The 20,200-nt window shown below is 43.1% G+C and overlaps 1 protein-coding gene across 1 annotated transcript; it reads left to right on the top strand.

Moving 5' to 3' along the window:
* The first annotated feature begins 201 nt into the window (after positions 1–201).
* LOC128740336 (uncharacterized) lies at positions 202–15,982 on the top strand. The gene is made up of 3 exons (XM_053835874.1): positions 202–337; positions 14,415–14,882; positions 14,949–15,982. Exons 1-3 carry the CDS (start codon positions 202–204, stop codon positions 15,980–15,982), a joined length of 1,638 nt encoding a protein of 545 aa, XP_053691849.1.
* Positions 15,983–20,200: the final 4,218 nt, after the last annotated feature.

Genomic DNA, 20,200 nt, shown 5'->3' with positions numbered 1-20,200 from the left:
CCAATCGTCGCTCAAATAACTACAAAGTAGACTAATGCCCTGTAATATGCAACCATTAACACCTCATCAGGTGTATCTTCCGGCGACCGCAGCATTCCGCTAATTAAAGCTCGTCTCATTTTTCTTTTCTTTCTATCTTCGCCGTCATCCTCGTTACCCAGAATCGGCAGACATCGTCATCCATAAACCAGAGCTCCGACCATGAGTGTGCAACGCTACAAATTAATATTTATACTGATATTTTTCATCCACCAGTCAAGTGCCAGCGATCTACCGCCGCACGGTGGGGTTTATCCTCGTCCGAGCAGTCGGAGCGCCACCTCGAATTTGCCCCCAGGTGAGTACACATATTACAGATACGTTCGTGCCAAAGTTAATTGTAATTCGATTCATCAAATGTCCACTGATTATTGTATAAGGAAAGTTTCCAATTTCTAAGTGATGTACAATTTGCACTAAAATTAGACCGGTTTGACCGAATCTCGTCGGTAAATTGGCTGATTGGCGATTATTGTCAAATCAGTTTAGTATGAATGTGTTTCCACCCATAATAGTGCCATTGATAAAGAGTTGTGAATTAGAAGATCAATAAACAATAATTTAATAATTTATTAATTACTGTTTTCCATTTTAATAATTAAATCATTAACATGATGTTATTATCAACATCATTGCTATTTACGATTATTACTGTTGCTTTTAATAATAATTCACATTCAACAAAGTTGCATCCCAACTTAAACGGTTAAACGATCCAACTTTTTCTTCAAATACAACTATACAATACGGTGAAAAATCATCTTTACAAAAAAAACTTCACAAAATCACGCCAACCAGCCACAATCGAATATCCATTTGCAATAACTTATCCCAGTCTTGTGGGCTCGAGCCCACTAGCTATCGGCCTTTCGTCTGAAAATAATCAACTAAACATTTTATTGATTTCATTAGTGAAACTTTTTCCTCCGCAAAAAGCACACACACAGGACACATGATGAAGACAAGAGTACGAATCGAAATACAGCTCATGTAATTTTCTCATTTGGCGGAAGACGCGCTCCTTGTGCTTTACTATGTTTCGTTGCGAACCAGCCAGCATCGCCGCCGGCAGCATGGCATGGCATGGCAAGGCTAATAAACGGTCGGTCTCTGTAAAGATGCGCGGTGGACAGCTATTTAACCTTTTACGTGTTTACGCGATGCGGTTTTTGCTCGCTTCCAGTGACACTAACGCTCCTGCGCTATGTTTCATTCATTCATTCATTCAGCTGCAGCCACACTGAGCCCATCGACGGCATAAATAATTCCAAATAAGTCATTAATCGTTTGACGTTAATCCGATCAAGTTAACTAATTTGCGATTGAACTGATTAAAATTACGAATGAGGACAGTATACACCTCGACGATGGAATCGACCGAAGATCACGAATGCGTTTTTCCCACCGTATTATTATTGGTGCTCTGTTCGCATCCTATGACTACTATACTAACTAGAGAATTTAGACATAAAATTATTTGGATACTTTATTAAGATATATTCAAACATACTTTCACCAATGCTAATAGTGTTACGGATTCATTTAATTATCAAAATGCTAGTATTGTTACGGACGACGAGAAGAATGCGTTCTATGCGCAGCTAAAGACAACGTCCGATAGCTGCTCATGACGGAACATCAAGATCGTCATCGGGGATATGAACGCCCAGATCGGCAGGGAAGCAATGTATAGACCGGTGATCGGGACCCATAGCTTGCATACCGACACAAACGATAACGGCCAGCGATGCATCAACTTTACAGCTTCCCGAGGCTTGGTGGTCAGAAGCACTTTCTTTCACCACAAAGATATCCACAAAGCCACCTGGAGATCACCTGACCAACGAACTTCGAATCAAATCGACCATATTCTCATCGAGGGTTTTTCCTACAGGGTGCGGATATCGACTCGGACCCTTACCTAGTAGCAGTACACGTGCGCTCAAAATTATCGATGGTTTATACCTCGCGAAAAAGCCGCACTCCTCAGTTAAACATTCGGCAATTAGACAACCCGCGAGTTACCGAAAACTACGCTCGCGTAATGGATGAATGCTTCAACCCTCGAAAACGGATAGAGTATGATACGCTCGGGTGTAAACGAGGCCGCAACCGCGGTGCTAGGAGTGGAAACCTTGAGTGCACGAAATTGTTGGTTTGACGGGGAATATCTACAAGCGATAGAGAGGAAAAAAGAGCTTGGAAAAATTATCTTAGCATATCCACGAGAGAGAATTTGGCCAAGTATCGACGAGCGCGGAATGGTTTGACCATGATGCTGAGGAGGAAAAAGCGCTAGAAGGAGGACAGAGATCGTGAGGAGCTGGAATAACTATTCCGGGCTAATGACACGCGCTAGTTTTACGAGAAAGTGAACCAAACTCGTAAGGGCCAATTCGTTCTTTGACGTAAAACGTCTACCTCTTTTAATTTCGTTGCAATTTCATTGGTGTTGAATTAGTACCAGAAAACTGCTCCAACACGTACATCACGCATAGCACGTTAGATCAACGCGTGCAACGGGCGCGGTTAGACGCATATGGACAACAGTTTCGAAACTGACTTCTTAGGTCTCTCTGGGATGTTTCTGAAAACGATTGCATTATTAAAATGTATTTTCCGGAAAGGCTCGCGTACATTCACCTTTGTTACGGCTTCGCTAATTGCGTAACAACAACAGCCCAGCAGGAGTATGGTTGTATATTTTCTGATCGTCGGATACCTAATGCAAGTAGGAGTGAACACAAATCCAGAAGTGTTCGTTTTGTTGCACAATGATTTTAATTCAGGGACGTCCATGACTACACACCGTCGCTTCCGAGAAGGAACGTTGTTTTTAACTAGGCTTCGGGGGAAGCCTAAACCTCATCAGCAAATGGCGTCAGCGATTGACCATAAAATTTTGCGAATCGTGGGAAATGATTTCAAGACAAGCACAAGACAAATTGCGGCACAGTTTCTTGTCTCCATGGAGGTGTGGAACGTGCTGAACCGCTTCCTTTCCACACTACAGGTTCAAGAGCTGCTGCCAGCAAATAAACCTAAGCGGCTTGAGTTTTGCTAGTTTATGCCATGATGTATAGAGCATGGTGAAACGAAACGCCAAAAGACAGAGGCAGTCATATTAAAAAAGCTTGTGACGTAGGCATCTTTTTTTACAAAAGCTTACAGTCGAAAACACGTGCTCGTGTTATACAAGACTTGCTTTTTTCATCAACGCAGGCGGTGAGCGGTTTTCTGGTGGTGACGTTCTCGTGCCTATCAGTGTAAACCGTGTAAACGTAAAGTATTTCCGCCCTACGGAAATAGAGTTTTTCCTTTAGACCCTAGCAATACAAAAATAGAACTAAAAGGAATATTTTAGTCATGACTAAAATTACTAATTTTCAATGAGCGATCGTCTGAACAAATTTAAAACAAAGTTCTAGATTCTGCACGTATTAGTCGAATCCAATTCCTGCTGCATGAAAATTTAAATACATTCATTAGGATGCTACAGTACTTAGATATCCTGTAAAAAGAGATCAAAATTTAAATTATCTAACAGATTTTTATTTTTATCAAAAAGTTTCTATTTATGTATCATTATTTTTAAATATGTGACACTTTTTCATAAGTTTTAAAGATGGTATTGAACTAAACAGATTTATCGTTAACGTTATGAGCGTTTATAACGTTATGAGCCGAATCATCTGCTTTCTTGTCCCGTTCAGTTGCTTCATGTTCCGCCAGTCTGTTCCTATTTATTGTCCGCTTCTATCGCTGCTACCTTCGAGGGATCAGCGCATTCCGGCTCGGTTTTAGGACTGATTGTTTCTTGCTGTATGTTCCTGCTTGATGTAGAACTGCAATATTCCAAATCCGACGATGATTGCTGTGTTTGGAGGGTGACTCGCTTGACAATTGGAACGGTTTGAATTTAGGGTGCAGACTCAACGGCAGTTTCTGATCTGATCTGAGACGTTTGCGGTGTGATCGAGGTTTTGCGAAGCGTTCGTTTCTGTGACGATTGTGTTTTCAAAATTTGTATGTGTTGTGGCGCCGCACTTGCGTGGCCAACAAGGGTAGCACTCGGTCCATTACTATACTAGCGGCGGCAGGGGTAGAGGTGTATTTTCTCGTGGTTGCTTCCATCAAATGAATCGAACTTGTACAATTGAATTCGATTCCGCTGCAGTGGTTTTAACTTCGGAAACAACCCATTCAGAAATAACGCAGGGAATAGTCGCCATTCCGCTAGAAATGAAGAGTATAAATCAGTTGAAGCACGAATGTGATCATTCTCGAATAAACGTTCGATCAGATCAGTTGCTCAGTGTTCACTCCGTTCGATTAATTTCTCTGTCCCAATAAATACGTGCTGACATTTAGGGCTACATCTTCCGGAAATAAGATGGACATACTGACAGAATGAGTCGATGTACCTTAACAAGTTGACCTTCGGCGGCCAATGCGACGTTTGCTAATTCGCCCCGTATTAGGGATTCATGAAATCCAGCACAAAGATTTGTGTTGTAAATTATTGCAACGAAAACTGTTCGCCGTTTGCCAGTTGGTAACGTGATTTGATTGCACTTCATTCAATTTTCGCTTATTTGAGTGTAACTAAGTTGTAGCACGCTACATTTTTGAATTCTGAAAAGATCACATTAGAATCGCTAAGACATATTATTACAGAATTACGTACCTTGGTTTTAGTTTTCGTTAGACAAAACAAATATTCGACCATCGATCAGTCAAGTGATTTGTTGCTGTAGCCAGCAAACATTTAGTAGCAAAGCATCGTTGCTACGGTTGCTGTTTATAAAACCTAAGCAACGAGAAAAGCTGCAATCTGCCTACGTCACAGAACCGTCGCGTCTCTTCCCTTTTGCAACGAAAGCTTTTACTCCACTTCGCCTACTGATTGTCCTGTGCGTTTCACCATGTCTATACTCACCATGGTTTATGCAAGCAAAAGTGGAGGCGAACCCTCAATTTATTAAAAACATTGTTGTTGTTTTTCATACGTGTCAGGCAGTGTTCATCGCACGCGGTAATCTAGTGTGCTATGCGTGAATTCTTGCAGTTTTTAGATACTAATTCAACACCCAAAACCATACGTTTAAAATGCAATTGCCACGAAACTAAAAGAGATAGGCGTTTTACGTCAAAGAACGAATTGGAGAACGGTAGCAAAGCAAAATTTTTTTATACGACAGACTTCGCAGTCAGCTGTTAAAGTGCGGAACAATTGCAGGGCCAGTTGCTACGACCCTATTGACTCTAACAGCCTCTCCCAGTCGGGATTCGAACATATGACGACTGGCTTATTAGGCCATCATATTAGGCTTATCATCATTAGCCTCTTATCCAGCAACTCCGATCCCGACCTCCTCGTGGTACCAGCCGGAATACGAGCAACCTTAGCGGAGATCGGGTAACCAACCCCGGTGGAAACTAAGGTCGTATGCTAACCGGGAAGGAGGTATAGTGAGTCTCGGCACTATAAGATGGCAACCCCATCACGAGACTCGGTAGTGTTGCCCCAGTACGGCTACACAGCTAAACAAACTTAAACTAACAACATTCAAGCATATTCGGAGCGGAATATTCGGCATCGACCTAGGCGACGGAATAAGGACGACGAATGGAGACTCGGGACTTGGAACTGCAGATCGCTAAATTTCGCAGGTTGCGAGCGGGTGCTGATCGAACAGCTGGAACCCCGCAAACTCGGCATCGTAGCTCTGCAGGAAATCTGTCGCAAAGGAGAGAAGGTATGGAAGATCCGTGGCGGAAAGGCCCAGTTTTACCAGAGTGGTGGCGCTACCAACGAACTGGGAACGGGCTTTGTAGTGCTGGGCGGAATGCAGGATCGCGCGATTGATTGGAAGGCGATCAACGAGAAAATGTGTGTATTGAGGATAAAGGGCCGTTTCTTCAATTATAGCATCATTAACGTGCACTGCCCGCACGAAGGTAGACCCGACGATGAGAATGAAGCGTTCTACGCAAGGCTGGAGGCAACGTTCGACAGCTGCTCGTCACGGGACATCAAGATCGTCATCGGGGATATGAACACCCAGGTCGGTAGGGAAGAAATGTATAGACCGGTGGTAGGACCCCGTAGCCTGCGCACCGACACAAACGATAACGGCCAACGATGTATAAACTTCGCAGCTTCCCGAGGCCTGGTGATCCGAAGCACCTTTTTCCCGCGCAAGGATATCCACAAAGCCACCTGGAGATCACCTGACCAACGTACAATGAACCAAATTGACCACGTTCTCATACAGGACCGGTTCTTCTCTAACATCACGAACGTACACTCCCGTCGGGGTGCGGATATCGATTCTGACCATTACCTAGTAGCAGTACATGTGCGCTCAAAGCTGTCCACCGTATACCGGGCACGTCAAAGCCGCCCTCCTCGGCTGAACATCAGGCAGCTAGATAACCCACAAGCTGCCGAGAACTACGCGCGAGTACTGAATGAGGCACTGCCTTCTTCCGAGGAGTTAGGTGCTTCAAACCTCTAAGACGGTTGGGGCAGAATACGCTCGGCCATCGGAGAGGCCGCTACCGCGGCACTAGGTATTAAGCCTCGGAGTACACAAAATGATTGGTTTCATGGGGAATGCCAACAAGCGGTGGAGGAGAAAAAAAATGCTTGGAAAAATTATCTAAGTATTGCCACTAGAGAGAATCTGGCCAAGTACCGACGAGCTAGGAACCAGTTGACCACGATCCTGAGGAGAAAAAAACGCCAAAAGGAGGACAGAGATCGTGAAGAATTAGAGCAACTATTCCAAGCTAATGACACGCGCAAGTTTTATGAGAAGGTGAACCAAACTCGGAAGGGCTACACACCGAAACCTGACAGGTGTAGGGACGAGGGAGGGAATCTAATTAGGGTGATTGATCGTGGTTCGGCCTATTCTCAATGTTTCACATAGCACCCATGGACTAATGCACGTATATCTACAAAATCACAATGTTTTTCGTAAAAAATTTAGAATGTATGGGAAGAACAACTAAAGACGATTCTATTTCTTAATTTAGAAAAAACCTTAGAAAACCAGTTGATCTATAATTTGATTTTTAATGACAGTCAAATTATGATCCTGGTTCGGCCTATGTTGATCGTGGTTCGGCCCATCGATGATCTTGGTTCGGCCTATTCCGATATAAAGTTTCCAAAACCAATGTTTTTATAAATTAAACAATCAGAAATGGTGTAAGCTTACTTTTGGTGCCTAGTATAGCATCTTTCTTCAATTTATCTACATAGCAGTGTTAAGTAACCTTGTACATGGTCAATATTCTAATTATTTCGAGTTATATAAATTTAGACAAATTCAATGGAATATTGAAGCATTACAAGTACAGATGTATTTTTGTTGCTAAACATAGTATCTTTTTTCACTTTATCTACCCATCAGTGTTGAATAAGCTTGTACATTAACAATAATGTGGTTATTTGAAATTAATTTGGATATAGTTTTTTATTTCTCCTCCCAGTTGGCCTCGAAGTACAACGCTGATCTAACAAGCCAGGCGTCGCATGTTGTAATTTCGACAGGAAGAGGCTGTAAGAGTCAAAAGGATCGAAGCACTAACCTCGCAATTGTCCTGTATTCTAACAAGTGCCTTCGAAGAAAGACAGAATTTACATTTAATTTCAGAATATTTTCCAATGGATCAATGAAAATAGCTGCTTTTGAAATCACAACTGCGTTAACAAATAATCGGTCATACACCGACGTTAGTCATTGATTTTTGACCTAATTCAGGAACAAAATAGAATGATAAATTCCTATCGTTAAAAGACCAGAAATTGGCGAACCGAAAAACTTTTTAAAAAAATTCAAATGCGTTACCTGCATACTTTTATTAAAAATCATTAGCGTATTAGTAGAACTCACGAATTATCGCGAACTAATTGGAAATGAATTCCGGTTAGTTCTACTTAGAAACTTCCTGTTAGAAATTTGCCACCCTGATGAAGGTTGGCCGGACAGGCCTCTATGCCCGGACACTGGCGATTTCTTAAAAACAAAAAATGATAAAAATATTTGGAAAGAATGGAACAATAGTACTTTAATGGTACTATTACCCTATTCTTTCCTAATAATTTTATCATTCCTTGTTTTTGAGAAATCGCTAGTGTCCGGTCATACAGGACTTCCCCCTAAGTGACGTAAGTCAAATTATAGTAGAACCGAAACGTATTTATTTCCAATTAGTTCGTGATACTACTGTTATTGATTTTTCCTTGGAGTTTCCCATAATCTTGAAATTTTTGTGCAAATTTTTTCCCAGATAGTATTTTTCTGGATTGTTGAGTAAATTTGCTTACATCACCATGAAAAAATATATATTTTACAATACTTGGCTCAACAGCTATGAATTTTTAAAATAGGGGATGCACTTGAAAATCAGAAAATTTCCATTTGAGTTTTCTAGGAAAACACTATACAATTTTTTAAAAATTGTTTCATGCACAAGTATTGAAGCCGTGTACAAGGTTGCATAAAATTCTAAAACATTATAACCCAGTTGGTACGCTACTTTGGAAAAAATACCCTCGTATTTATTGTTGTCAAGAAAAACTCAATTTTAGGATGTTAATAATTTTGTTTCTGAAATGCATAAAATAACAAAACATGGAATAAAACACAACATTTGATTTAACACGTAAGATTCGTGCAGCCAGAAAAATTGGTTAAAACGTGGGCGAAGCGCGACGCCACTAGCGGTGATTTAGTGAAGCTGATAGGCCGAACCACGATCATTTGTAGGCCGAACTAAGATCAAAAAATTAAAATCGTATTTTCTCAATAAGTCGTAATTTCGCTTTTTGTTTGGAATAACACGTTCCAATAAAGGAAGAATATAGATGAATCTATGTTTTAAAATTGTTTTTAACCTATACTTCACAGACTAATACACTTTCTAGGTGTTTAAAATGAAAGCTTTGATGACGACATTGGAAGCCGCTTTTACATATGTTATGAATTTAATTATCTGAGCTAGTTATATTAATTTTCATGGCAAATAAATGAAGGCAATGCATAGGAAAATAATGTAAGCAGCTTATAAAACTGTTTTGCCTTTGAATCTCTGAATATTCAATGAGTTATCGATGATTAAGCTGATGGGCCGAACCAGGATCAATAACCCTACAAACGAGCGCGAGATGGTCGACAGGTGGAAGCAGTTCTTCGATGAACATCTCAATGGCGAAGTCGCAGAAGGAGGCGGAACGGAAATTAACCTAGGAGCGCCCATGGAAGATAGTGATGTCCTAGCACCTGATCTCCAAGAAGTCAAACGAGAAATCAGGCTGCTGAAGACCAATAAAGCTGCTGGGAAGAACCGCCTACCGGCAGAGCTTTATAAACATAGCGGAGAAACGCTAGCAAAGGCTCTACGCTGGGTTATTTCGAGGATTTGGGAGGAGGAAAAGCTTCCGGAGAAATGGATGGAAAAAGTGGTTTGTCCCATCTACAAAAAGGGTGATCGGCTAGACTGCTGCAACTATCGTGGTATTACGCTGGTAAACGCCGCCTACAAGGTACTCTCCCAGATGCTGTTACGCCGGATGTCGCCGATAGCACAAGGTTTCGTAGGGAATTGTCAGGCGCGTTTCATGGGGGCTCACGCAACTACGGACCAAATTTTTACTATCCGACAGATCTTGCAGAAATGTCGGGAGTACAACGTGCCCACGCATCACATCTTTATTGATTTCAAAGCAGTATACGATACAGTCGATCGAGACAAGCTGTGGCAGATAATGCACGAATACGGTTTTCCGGACAAACTGACGCGACTGATCAGAGCTACATTGGATCGAGTGATGTGTTTCATCTCTGGGATACTATCGAGTCCCTTCGAGACGCGGCGAGGGTTGAGACAAGGTGACGGTTTATCCTGCATGCTGTTCAACATCGCTCTTGAGGGGGTAATCCGACGTGCGGGCATCGAAACGAGAGGCACGATTTTTACCAAGGGTAGCCAACTTCTAGGCTTTGCAGATGACTTCGATATCATAGCCAGGAACTTTGCGACGGCGGAGGCAATCTACGCCAGACTGAAAGCGGAGTCTAGGAGAATTGGGTTAAAAATAAATGCGTCAAAGACCAAATACATGAAAGGAAGAGGCTCAAAGGAAACAAACGCGCGCCTCCCACGGACGGTAACCGTTGACGGCGACGAACTAGAAGTGGTAGAGGAGTTCGTGTATTTGGGATCGCTGGTGACCGCGGACAACAACACTAGTAAGGAGATCCAGCGGCGCATCCAAGCGGGAAATCGGGCCTACTTTGCCCTTCGTAAAACGCTACGATCAGGAAGCATACGCCGCCGCACGAAGCTAATAATGTACAAAACCATTATTCGACCGGTAGTTCTTTATGGACTTGAAGACGTGACGCTGCTTACGGAGGACATACGCGCCCTTGCCGTGTTTGAGCGGAAAGTGCTGCGGACGATATTTGGCGGAGTACAAACTGAAAGCGGAGAGTGGCGGAGGCGTATGAATCACGAGCTACAGGCACTGCTTGGGGAGACTCCCATCGTACATCTAGCGAAAGTTAGCAGGATACGGTGGGCCGGACACGTCATAAGGATGCCGGACGACTGTGCGACGAAAATAGTCCTCTTCAACAACCCCACCGGCACCAGAAACAGGGGAGCCCAACGTGCACGATGGCTCGACCAGGTCGAAAGCGATTTGCGACTTCTGAGACGACTAGGAAATTGGCGACGAGTGGCCCAAGACCGAGTTGAATGGAGACGAGTGCTTGAAACAGCACGAGCCACCCCGGCTCTATGCTGCTGTAGAAGAAGAAATTAGGCTTATCATACCTCGAGGCCAACTGGGAGGTGATAACTAAATACACTATGGCAAAAACTTGTCGCAGTGCATGAGAATATCAGAAAAAAAAATCCGAAAGAAATGCTCATGCATGTGTGTTCGTTAGAAGGAAATCGTGAGAGAAAATTGGACCACACGAATGCGGGCTTCACAACACTACGTTTCAGTTTGCAAATTCTCATAATACAAAAAAACAAAGCTTTTTTCCTCATTTAGACATATCTGCCCCCCCCCCCCCCTCTATATTTGAGAGGTTTTCAGCCTGTGGCTGGTTCGCCCATTTAATGCAAGTTGATCGCAGCCACTTTTAAATTTTTGCCCCCCCCCCCCTTTTAGCGACCACCCCCTTTTTGTCAACCCCCTGTGCTGATTCACTTGTATCAAGAAACATGTACGCCAAGTTTGCTGAGGAACAGTTAAGGCGTTCCGGAGTTATGGCGCAAGTCGTTTACTTTTATATACTTAAATCTGTTAAAACCCCACATATTCAAAGTTGATTTATTTGAGATAGACAAAAATCCACTCTCCAATTTTTTGATATTATACACAAAAAATCACGATCTTTCAAACGCAATCAACCGATTTTAATTCTGCTTGCATCTTTCTACGATACTAACATTTGAAAACGGCCTATTTGTATCACAAAATTTAATATAAATGTAGAAGTAAAATAGATAGCCAGTTTCTTTTTCCACCAAAAGTTGCGTCTTATTGAGTCAAAAGTCATCTGAAGAAGTGTTTTGCGAGAAATGCAAAATAAAAAGGTTCTGGAGAAAAATCGCAAAATAGCAGGGTCACCCTAACTTGACTCAGGAAAATCGCCCTAATATGGAGACGGTTCGAGATAGAGGGATTTCGTCTTCTGCAATATTACTCAAAATATTTCAAGCTATAAAATTGCTGAAGTGAATATCGCTCCATCTTGTTTCGTTTTGAAGATAATTTCTAGGTCTTGGTTAATTTACGGGTCACTCTAAAATAGCTAATGCCAAAAAAGCGGCATCCTAAATCAAGATTTTGTTACTAAATAAATAATCTAAAATCAACGACTACTGAGTAAACAATTTATTCCACCTAATTTGGCTTTCTGGACCACACTGCAGTGTGATAACTCGAGATAAAATGACCCACATTTTATTTTTCAACTTTATCTGCCAAGGAAGCTCAAGATTAATTCGCAAATTGGAGAGGATTATTGTTACGAAATTTTTCGAAATCTGCCGAATTATAGAAGGCCAAAGACTACTGATTGCACACAAGATTTGTTATTTTCTAGCCTCTATACCATTTTAACCGAATGTGTGGCAAAGAAACGAAACTGAACGAAAGAGTAATGCGAATCTTATAGCAGAATAAATACAACAATAAAATAAACACGCCATTCTCTTTACGAGTCTTCAGGAAACCAGATAAACGACAAAGCAACCATATCAAGCGAAGCCAACGAATGAATGAATGAATCTGGTTAAAAGGTTGTTTATAGAGATGCACACCGGTAGTGACAGTAAATTAATCACCACAGGAATTGAAAGTATTTATTTTTGAACACGGAATCAGGAAATAAAACCTTAAACTTAGAAAAAAAAAAGACATCGGATTACAGTATGAAAGCTTTTCGCATCAATTGTTGAGTCCCCATATGATAATCGTACATCTAATAGATTAAACATTCCTTTCCTCATAGAAGAAAAGTTTCAACTTCGTTCCAAAAAAAATATGAATATTTTTATTCATAAATCGTGAAAGGAAGAGGCGCATATTATTTACTTTTAATTTTTAAATAAAACAACCAATGCATTGCAATGGTTTGAAATAAGTTCATTAGGTAGCTATATCGGCACCAAGACAGCTTCATTTGGTTGGTTTACATTTTGCAGTTATGCAGTTTTGCAGATGTCTAAATGAAAAATTAACACTAAACAGTACTTCTATAAAAAAGTTTCCATTAAACTGCTAGGTAAAGCAATGCCGCTATGTATATTTTGTTTTGGGTTGGTTTTCCTCTCGTCCATCTCGGACATATCCACACCTGTTTTGTTGAAAAATAGCTATTTTCACCTTGTCTTATGCAGCCAGCGAACACTTGCGGCGAGAACAGGGTGGTAAGGAGGAAGAAAATGCACTAAACCGCACAAACAGATAGTTTGCCAAAGTGAACTATGGAAGCGTGGGACACTGATGGAATGCTGCAGCGCTGCGTGATAAAACGAGTTAGAATTCAGTCGGCTTTTGCTCTCTCTCTCTCGTTCATCTTGATTAGTACAATGAACTATCGGAGATGATGCCGCTGTGGAAGATTATTTAAGTGAAGAAAATGGTGAGGTGCAATACCATTAAAATGATGAATAGTCATTGATTCCGTTATACAACTGCCAAAAAATTGTTTTTAATGTGTTCAAAACCAAAAATAAATACAGTAAATGTTCCACTTTTTATAGATATTCAAAATGTAAGGTCTGTTTCACAATTTTTACGATAACACTTAGTAAGTTCGAATATTAGTTTGTTTGTTTGTTTGTTTGTTTGTTTGTTTGTTTATATTTGAGATCTTTCAACCATTTGACATCATATTAGTACTAAATATATGTCTATGTTAATTTATCAATTGTTATCCACTTCTCGATTTTAAATAACATCTGAAAATACTTTACTTGCTTTTCTTTTTCGGCGACAACACGCCTCATCAACAGCGCACATTCAACGAGTATAGGGTCTGCCGCCGTTGATATCGATATCTTCCGCAAACCCTAGAATCATGCGAGATTTCGTTATGATGATACCGCTTCTCAGCTTGTATGGCCTTCCAATCAATACAATGTTGAATAGCAATCTCATCTATTCTCACCTATCTCTGTTATTCTGAAGATTGATTTTGAACCATTAGAAGTAGCACATATCATTCTAATCAGTTTTGTTGGAAAACCACGTCGAAGCGTAATCCGTCATAGTTCATTTCGTTTAACTGAATCGTACACCACCTTGAAGTTAATAAACAAATGGTGAGTCTACCAGTTGAACTCCCAGAGTTTATGGAGCATCTGTCATAAGGTAAAAATTTGGCGTGGAATGTCCCTCTCCTAAACTGCACTGGTATTTATTTTAGGGTGTTTCCAGGTATGCTTCCAAATGTTCCGTCATGCAAAATAGGTACTAAAAATAGCCATTCCTTTGGCTACCGCAAAGTTGATTATTTGTCATTTGTGGTAGAGTGGAGGTTTTCTCTACTAAAAACGGGGCGAAAGAACTCTTCACGTCCGACCTGTATATTTGAATCTCCGTTGGCTATCTTTTTGTTCTGGGCACTCTCCATAGATTATAAAACTCCTCCTTCACGTCATCGGGTTTATTCTTTGTCAGTGCGTACATATTGATTAGACTATAGTTAAAGAATTTGCCCTTAATCCGTCTACAAACGGCCTTACCTATTATCAGGTTTACTCAAACCTTCATAAAAATAATAATAATTGTAAGATCGCTTATGCTTTTATTTTTTCTTTATCTATTCTTACAGAAAATAATGCTCGATCGATGTTTTCCCCCCGAATGGAATATAATGAATGGCATCCTGTTGGACGAGGTGATCCGTTAAAGAACGATCCAACTTTCGATTATAGTCCACCAGTTCTGGAACGAGTACGGTACTGGCCGGAAAACATGGCCAACAAAGACAAGAGCAGTGACATCCTGCTTCTGGGAGTACCTTCGAAAAAGTCAAGTTCAAAGGCAGTTGACCAACAACTAGGATGGAGTAATAATATTCCAGTACGGCGCAATTTTTATCATCACCAAATAAACCAGTTACCAACGGTTCTTATGCCGCCCCCACTCAATAATCATCTTCAGCAGGAGAGCAACGATGGATATCTCTGGTCTCAGGCGAACACTCATCAACCACAGCGCTTTGAAGCGGAAGGATTCCGCTACAAACCAGCTGGGACCATGACGAATCCTGCTAATAGTTTTGTAAATCAATATGCGGGTATAAACTTATTTTAATTCACTTTTTATGAATTAGAAACCTTTCTATTTTTTCCATCTTTTTTAGGCTCGAAGTATACTGAAACATCAATGATGCAAATGGCTTCTTATCAACAGCAAAACTCAATGCAAGCGCATCCCAACCAACAGTATACAACCACTCTTCGTCTGACAACTCCCAGCGATGGCAGCCATAGGAAACCCATTCTACAAACAATTCTTCAAAATGAAAAAGCGTACCCTTTCACAAAATCCGTCGCAACAAAAACTATTACTGAATACACATCCACATTTTACAACCCACAAAGCATTAACGCCATGGCAACAACAGTCATACACGAACCACAAACCATTGAGTATTTAACCTCGGAAACGTCCCACGTTATTCCAACTGTCAGTACAGACATCCGAGCCCCTCATGTGACACCCGCTGCATTTATTGCACCGATGACCACCGTTCGTACTCTTCCTACTGCAATTACAACCTCCACCACTACCACCACCGTTTCCCCACCACCTTCGATAACGGCAGACTCGCTATTCTCCCATTACAATGCACCAGTGAAGATTACAAACCGAGCTCCATTGTATCTAATAATTGAAGGTCACTCGAAAGTCAAAACATACGGTCTAAACAATAACAATACACTGATGCTGCCCCCGAAAATGGTTCCTGTTGTGGGCTCCAAGGATCCCGTCATTCGGCATGTAGTCAATCGTGGTGAGTCCGGTGCCGAAATGGAAGTACCTCATATCACGATGAAGCCCTCGACAACTACACCGGGGCCCTCTTCAGACGAAGAAACCAGTGCAGAGAAATCCGCAATCGACTCTCTGCTTGGTCTGCTAGATTCTTCCTTTGGAGGATACTTGCTCAGAGGGGATTCCGGTGCAAATTCCATAGATAGTACCGAAGGCGACAAAGACTCGAAAGCACGAAGGAATGCCAGAAGTGCTCATGGAGAACACCAGGAAAGGAAGGAAGTATATGTTGGAGGATCTTTTGTGGCTGGCCACAGCTCGGCGTCATCCAATGAGTACCGTAGAGGATCTGTGCTGGATGCAAAAGTTACTCTAACCGAAAGTGCATTTACGTACTAACAAAAAAAAGGAATGATCAGACCACCCTGGACATGACCTGGAAGCCGCCGATGTTGCTGAAATCTTGTTCAAGTGTAATGTTAATTATTAAGTTTGGAAACGTAGGGAAACTCAAGCAGCTCATTGTTATTACGCCACTGTTATTTCGTGGTAAAATGTTTGATTATCATGTGACCATCTGTACATAGAAACGAGTACAAGTAAGCTTTTAGATTACGGTAAGGTTCATTTTAGACGATAAGATATAACAGTCCAAATTCTCTTTGATCGAGGCAGGTAATTTGGAATTGTAATCACTTCTCTGTGTCATTTTTAGCGAGAAAATGTTGCAAGGAGAATAACAGGTGAAAATAAATATTTAGAGTGATAACGGACTAATATGAATAAGTATTCTTTTCTTTGTTTTCCAATTTTTTTTATATGTAACTGAAAATTGTAGAGTGAAAATATTTCAGTACAGTGATATTTTTTCAGTGTTTATTAAGTAAAAATTTAAAAAAATTGATTAAAAAGCTTGATTAGGTTTTCCAATACGGATCTGTGGAATTGATTTTTCCCACTGAATGCACACTGAGCGTGTTCTGGCAGCCGGAGGCCTGCTTCCGGTGCTTTGAAAGCAAGCACAAGTCCTGGAACTGTAAGGGGCCAGACTGAAGCTACCTGTGTAGGAAATATGGCGGTACGGGCCATATAGCGAGGGACTGTACTGCGCCGCTCGAATGCCTAATATGTACCAGCCAAGGGGACGCTAAGCATACAACAGGAGGTCTAAAGTGCCCGGCAGGCGCGCCGGCGACTAAAACACGGGCGTAGTGCAGGTAACGCAACTAAACTTGAATCACTGCTACGCGGCCCGAAAGCTGTTATACCAAGCAGTTACTGAGTCGTTGATGGACATTGCCATCCTCTCGGACCCATACCGCATCCCAGCCGAAAACGGTAACTGGAACTCGGATAGGTCCGGGACGGTGGCTATATGGACGACAAGCAGGTTCCTGGTTCAAGAGGTTGTGTAAACGGCAGACGAGGGATTTGCGGTTGCCAAAGTGGGTGGAGAGTTCTACTGCAGCTGTGGGGCTCCGCCGAGCTGGCCTATCGAGCAATTTACGCAGATGGTAGACCGGTTATCAGTTGTGCTGACTGGTCTAAGGCAGTTGGTTGTGGCGGGCGACTTTAACGCTTGGGCGGTAAAGTGGGGAAGTGGTCGCACGAACCATAGGGGTCGGATTCTACTTGAAGGTTTGGCAATGCTCAATGTAGATCTGGCCAACATCGGCACCACAAATACCTTCAGTAGGAACGGTACGGAGACTACCATCGACGTGACATTCGGCGGTCCTGGTGTGATGGGAGACTGGAGAGTAGACAATGGCTACGCTCACAGTGACCATCAGGCGGTCCGCTATGGTGTCGGTCAGATAACGAGGCGACAGGCGACCAGAAGAGCCGACACTCCAACCTCCCTTGGATGGAAGACATCATACTTCGATCCCGAAGTATTTGTGGAAGCGATCCGAAGAGAGTGCAGTGATCGCGGTATGCCCGATCCGAACGCAGAGCATTTGGTTGAAGTACTGTCACGAGCGTGCGACGCTACCATGCCTATAAAAGGTCGACCTAGGTATGAGAGGTCACCGGCTTACTGGTGGACAGATGAAATTGCGGAACTCCGCGGAGCATGCTTTCGTGCAAGGAGAATTATGCAAAGAGCTCGTTCGGACGAAGGCAGGGCACAATGTCGAGTAGCACTTGTTGCTGCACGCGCAGCGCTTAAGAGCGGGATAAAAGCTAATAAATGAGCCTGCTTTGAAAAATTATGTGCTAGTGCCAATGCGAACCCGTGGGGTGATGCCTACAGGGTCGTAATAGCAAAGACCAAGGGCGTGATGGCGCCCACAGAGCAATCGCCAGAGATGCTGGAGCGGATCATCGAGGGCCTCTTTCCGCGCCACGAGTTAAGGCAATGGCCCCAGGCCGCTGAGTCGTCCCACGACCGACGTTCCAGTATCTCAGACCATTGCGTAGGATGATCGGCCTCCCAGCCGAGCGTCCAAAGTAACATGGGCGACGACAGTTTAGAGGTCGGGGTGGAAGTGACAGTTACGAACGAGGAACTCATTGAAACCGCTAAATCTCTAAAGGTGAGCAAGGCATCGGGACCAGCCGGAATCCCGAATTTGGCCATTAAAGCGACTTTTTTGGAGGCTTCCGAATTATTCGGGGCAGTAATAAGTAGACGCCTGGAAGTTGACCACTTCCCGGACAGATGGAAGCAAACCTGGTCCTATTGCAGAAACCGGGAAAACCTCCAGGTTTCCCCTCGTCATATAGGCCGATCTGTCTGCTAGATATTGCCGGCAAGGTGCTGGAGAGGATTATCCTTAATAGACTCGTACAGTACACTGAGGGTACAAACGGTCTGTCAAGGAACCAATTCGGTTTCCGAAAAGGCAAATCTACGGTGGATGCCATCTTGTCTGTCACTAAGACAGCCGAGGTGGCGATCCAGCGCACGAGGACAGGTATTCGCTATTGCGCAGTGTTCACGCTCGACGTGAGAAATGCGTTTAATAGCGCTAGCTAGGATTCCATAGCCAACTTGCTTCGGAACGTCCAAGTGCCGGTGTCGCTGTACATGATCCTGGAAAATTATTTCCAGAATCGTGTGCTATGCTACAACACGGAGGAGAGTCAGAAGTGCGTTCCAATCACCGCAGGGGTTCCGCAAGGTTCCATACTGGGCTCAGTGTTTTGGAACGTTATGTATGACGAGGTATTGAAGCTAAAGTTCCCGGTAAAGGTGGTGATTGTCGGCTTTGCGGACGTTATCACCTTGGAAGTCTACGGTGAATCTATCAGAGAGGTTGAGTTGACGGCTGCCCACTTTATAAGCATTGTTGAAGATTGGATGCGATCTAGGAAACTGGACCTAGCGCATCATAAAACGGGGTGGTGAACAACCGCAAGTCGGTGCAGCAAGCAAATATCAGCGTCGGGGACTGCACCATTTCGTCAACGCGGTCCTTAAAACTCCTGGGAGCCATGGTCGACGACAAGCTCAAGTCCGGGAGCCACGTCGACTATACCTGCAAGAAGGCTTCCACAGCTATTTAGGCATTGTCTCGTATGATGTCTAATAGCTCTGCAGTATATGGCAGCAAGCGAAGGCTATTAGCCAACGCGGTCCAATCCATACTCAGGTATGGCGAGCCGGTGTGGTCATCGGCGCTAGGTACCAAAAGCTATATAGCCAAGCTGGAAAGTACCTATCGTCTCATGTGCTTGAGAGTGGCGAGTGCGTATCGCACAGTTTCACACGACGCAATCTGCGTCTTAGCGGGTATGATGCCTATTAGCATCACCATCACCGAGGACGTAGAGTGCTTCAACCAACGTGGAACTAGAGGCATACGGAGATCGGCCTCGATGACCGCATGGCAGCGGGCATGGTCTAATTCCACAAAAGGCCGGTGAACACATCGACTTATCCCGGAACTATCCGGGTGGGTCAACAGGCGCCACGGCGAAATCAACTGCCACCTGTCACAGACTCTGTCAGGGCATGGTTGTTTTAGACAGTATCTGCACAAGTTTAGGTATGCGGAGTCTCTCGCGTGTCCCGAATGCGTGGATATTGAGAAAACTGGAGAATATGCTTTCTTCACATGCCCTCATTTCGCGGGCGCGAGAAGCAACATGATGGCAGTGAGCGGACAGGACACTACTCCGGATAACTTAGTCCAAAGAATGTGTTACAGCTCGGACGTCTGGGGAGCGGTCAACGCGTAGCAGTCGCGTACTTGATTGTACTTGAGCTACAAAACCGCTGCAGCGCGGTGGAGATCCGATCAACGGCGAATAAACAGCCTAACTACCATAGTCCAGTAGCTTTCTAAGAGGGTTCGTTAAGTACAATACCCCCTCTCTGAAGTAATACCGATAAGGTGGTGCCAGGGGGGATTGAGGCTGGAGTCTTGAGTAGGGTTTTAGTGGGTCTGAATCCTCACGCTCCATTAGAGGGGTCGGGATACCCAATCCCACGCCCTGAGTTGTCTTCTCATGTGTCTGATAGTCCCGTATCTTCTTAGGTGCTTAGCAGATTTCCCTATTCGTAAAAAAAGACATAAGACCAACTAATAGTGAATCCCGAAATTCATAAACCAGAGCGTCGAATAAACGTCGGCAAACCCGTGCGGTCACACAGAGCCTCGCGCTTCA

The sequence above is a fragment of the Sabethes cyaneus genome, chromosome 3 (assembly GCF_943734655.1).
Source record: "Sabethes cyaneus chromosome 3, idSabCyanKW18_F2, whole genome shotgun sequence".
Taxonomy (NCBI): domain Eukaryota; kingdom Metazoa; phylum Arthropoda; class Insecta; order Diptera; family Culicidae; genus Sabethes; species Sabethes cyaneus.
Note: the sequence above shows the minus strand (reverse complement) of the source record. Positions and strands in the feature narration are given on the sequence as shown.

Excerpts from the sequence above, each read along its gene's own strand:
- LOC128740336 (XM_053835874.1), top strand. The coding sequence starts at position 202 with ATGAGTGTGCAACGCTACAAATTAATATTTATACTGATATTTTTCATC. Across the intron at positions 338-14,414 it reads CACCTCGAATTTGCCCCCAG|AAAATAATGCTCGATCGATG; the intron begins GTGAGTACACAT and ends CTATTCTTACAG. Across the intron at positions 14,883-14,948 it reads TTTTGTAAATCAATATGCGG|GCTCGAAGTATACTGAAACA; the intron begins GTATAAACTTAT and ends CATCTTTTTTAG.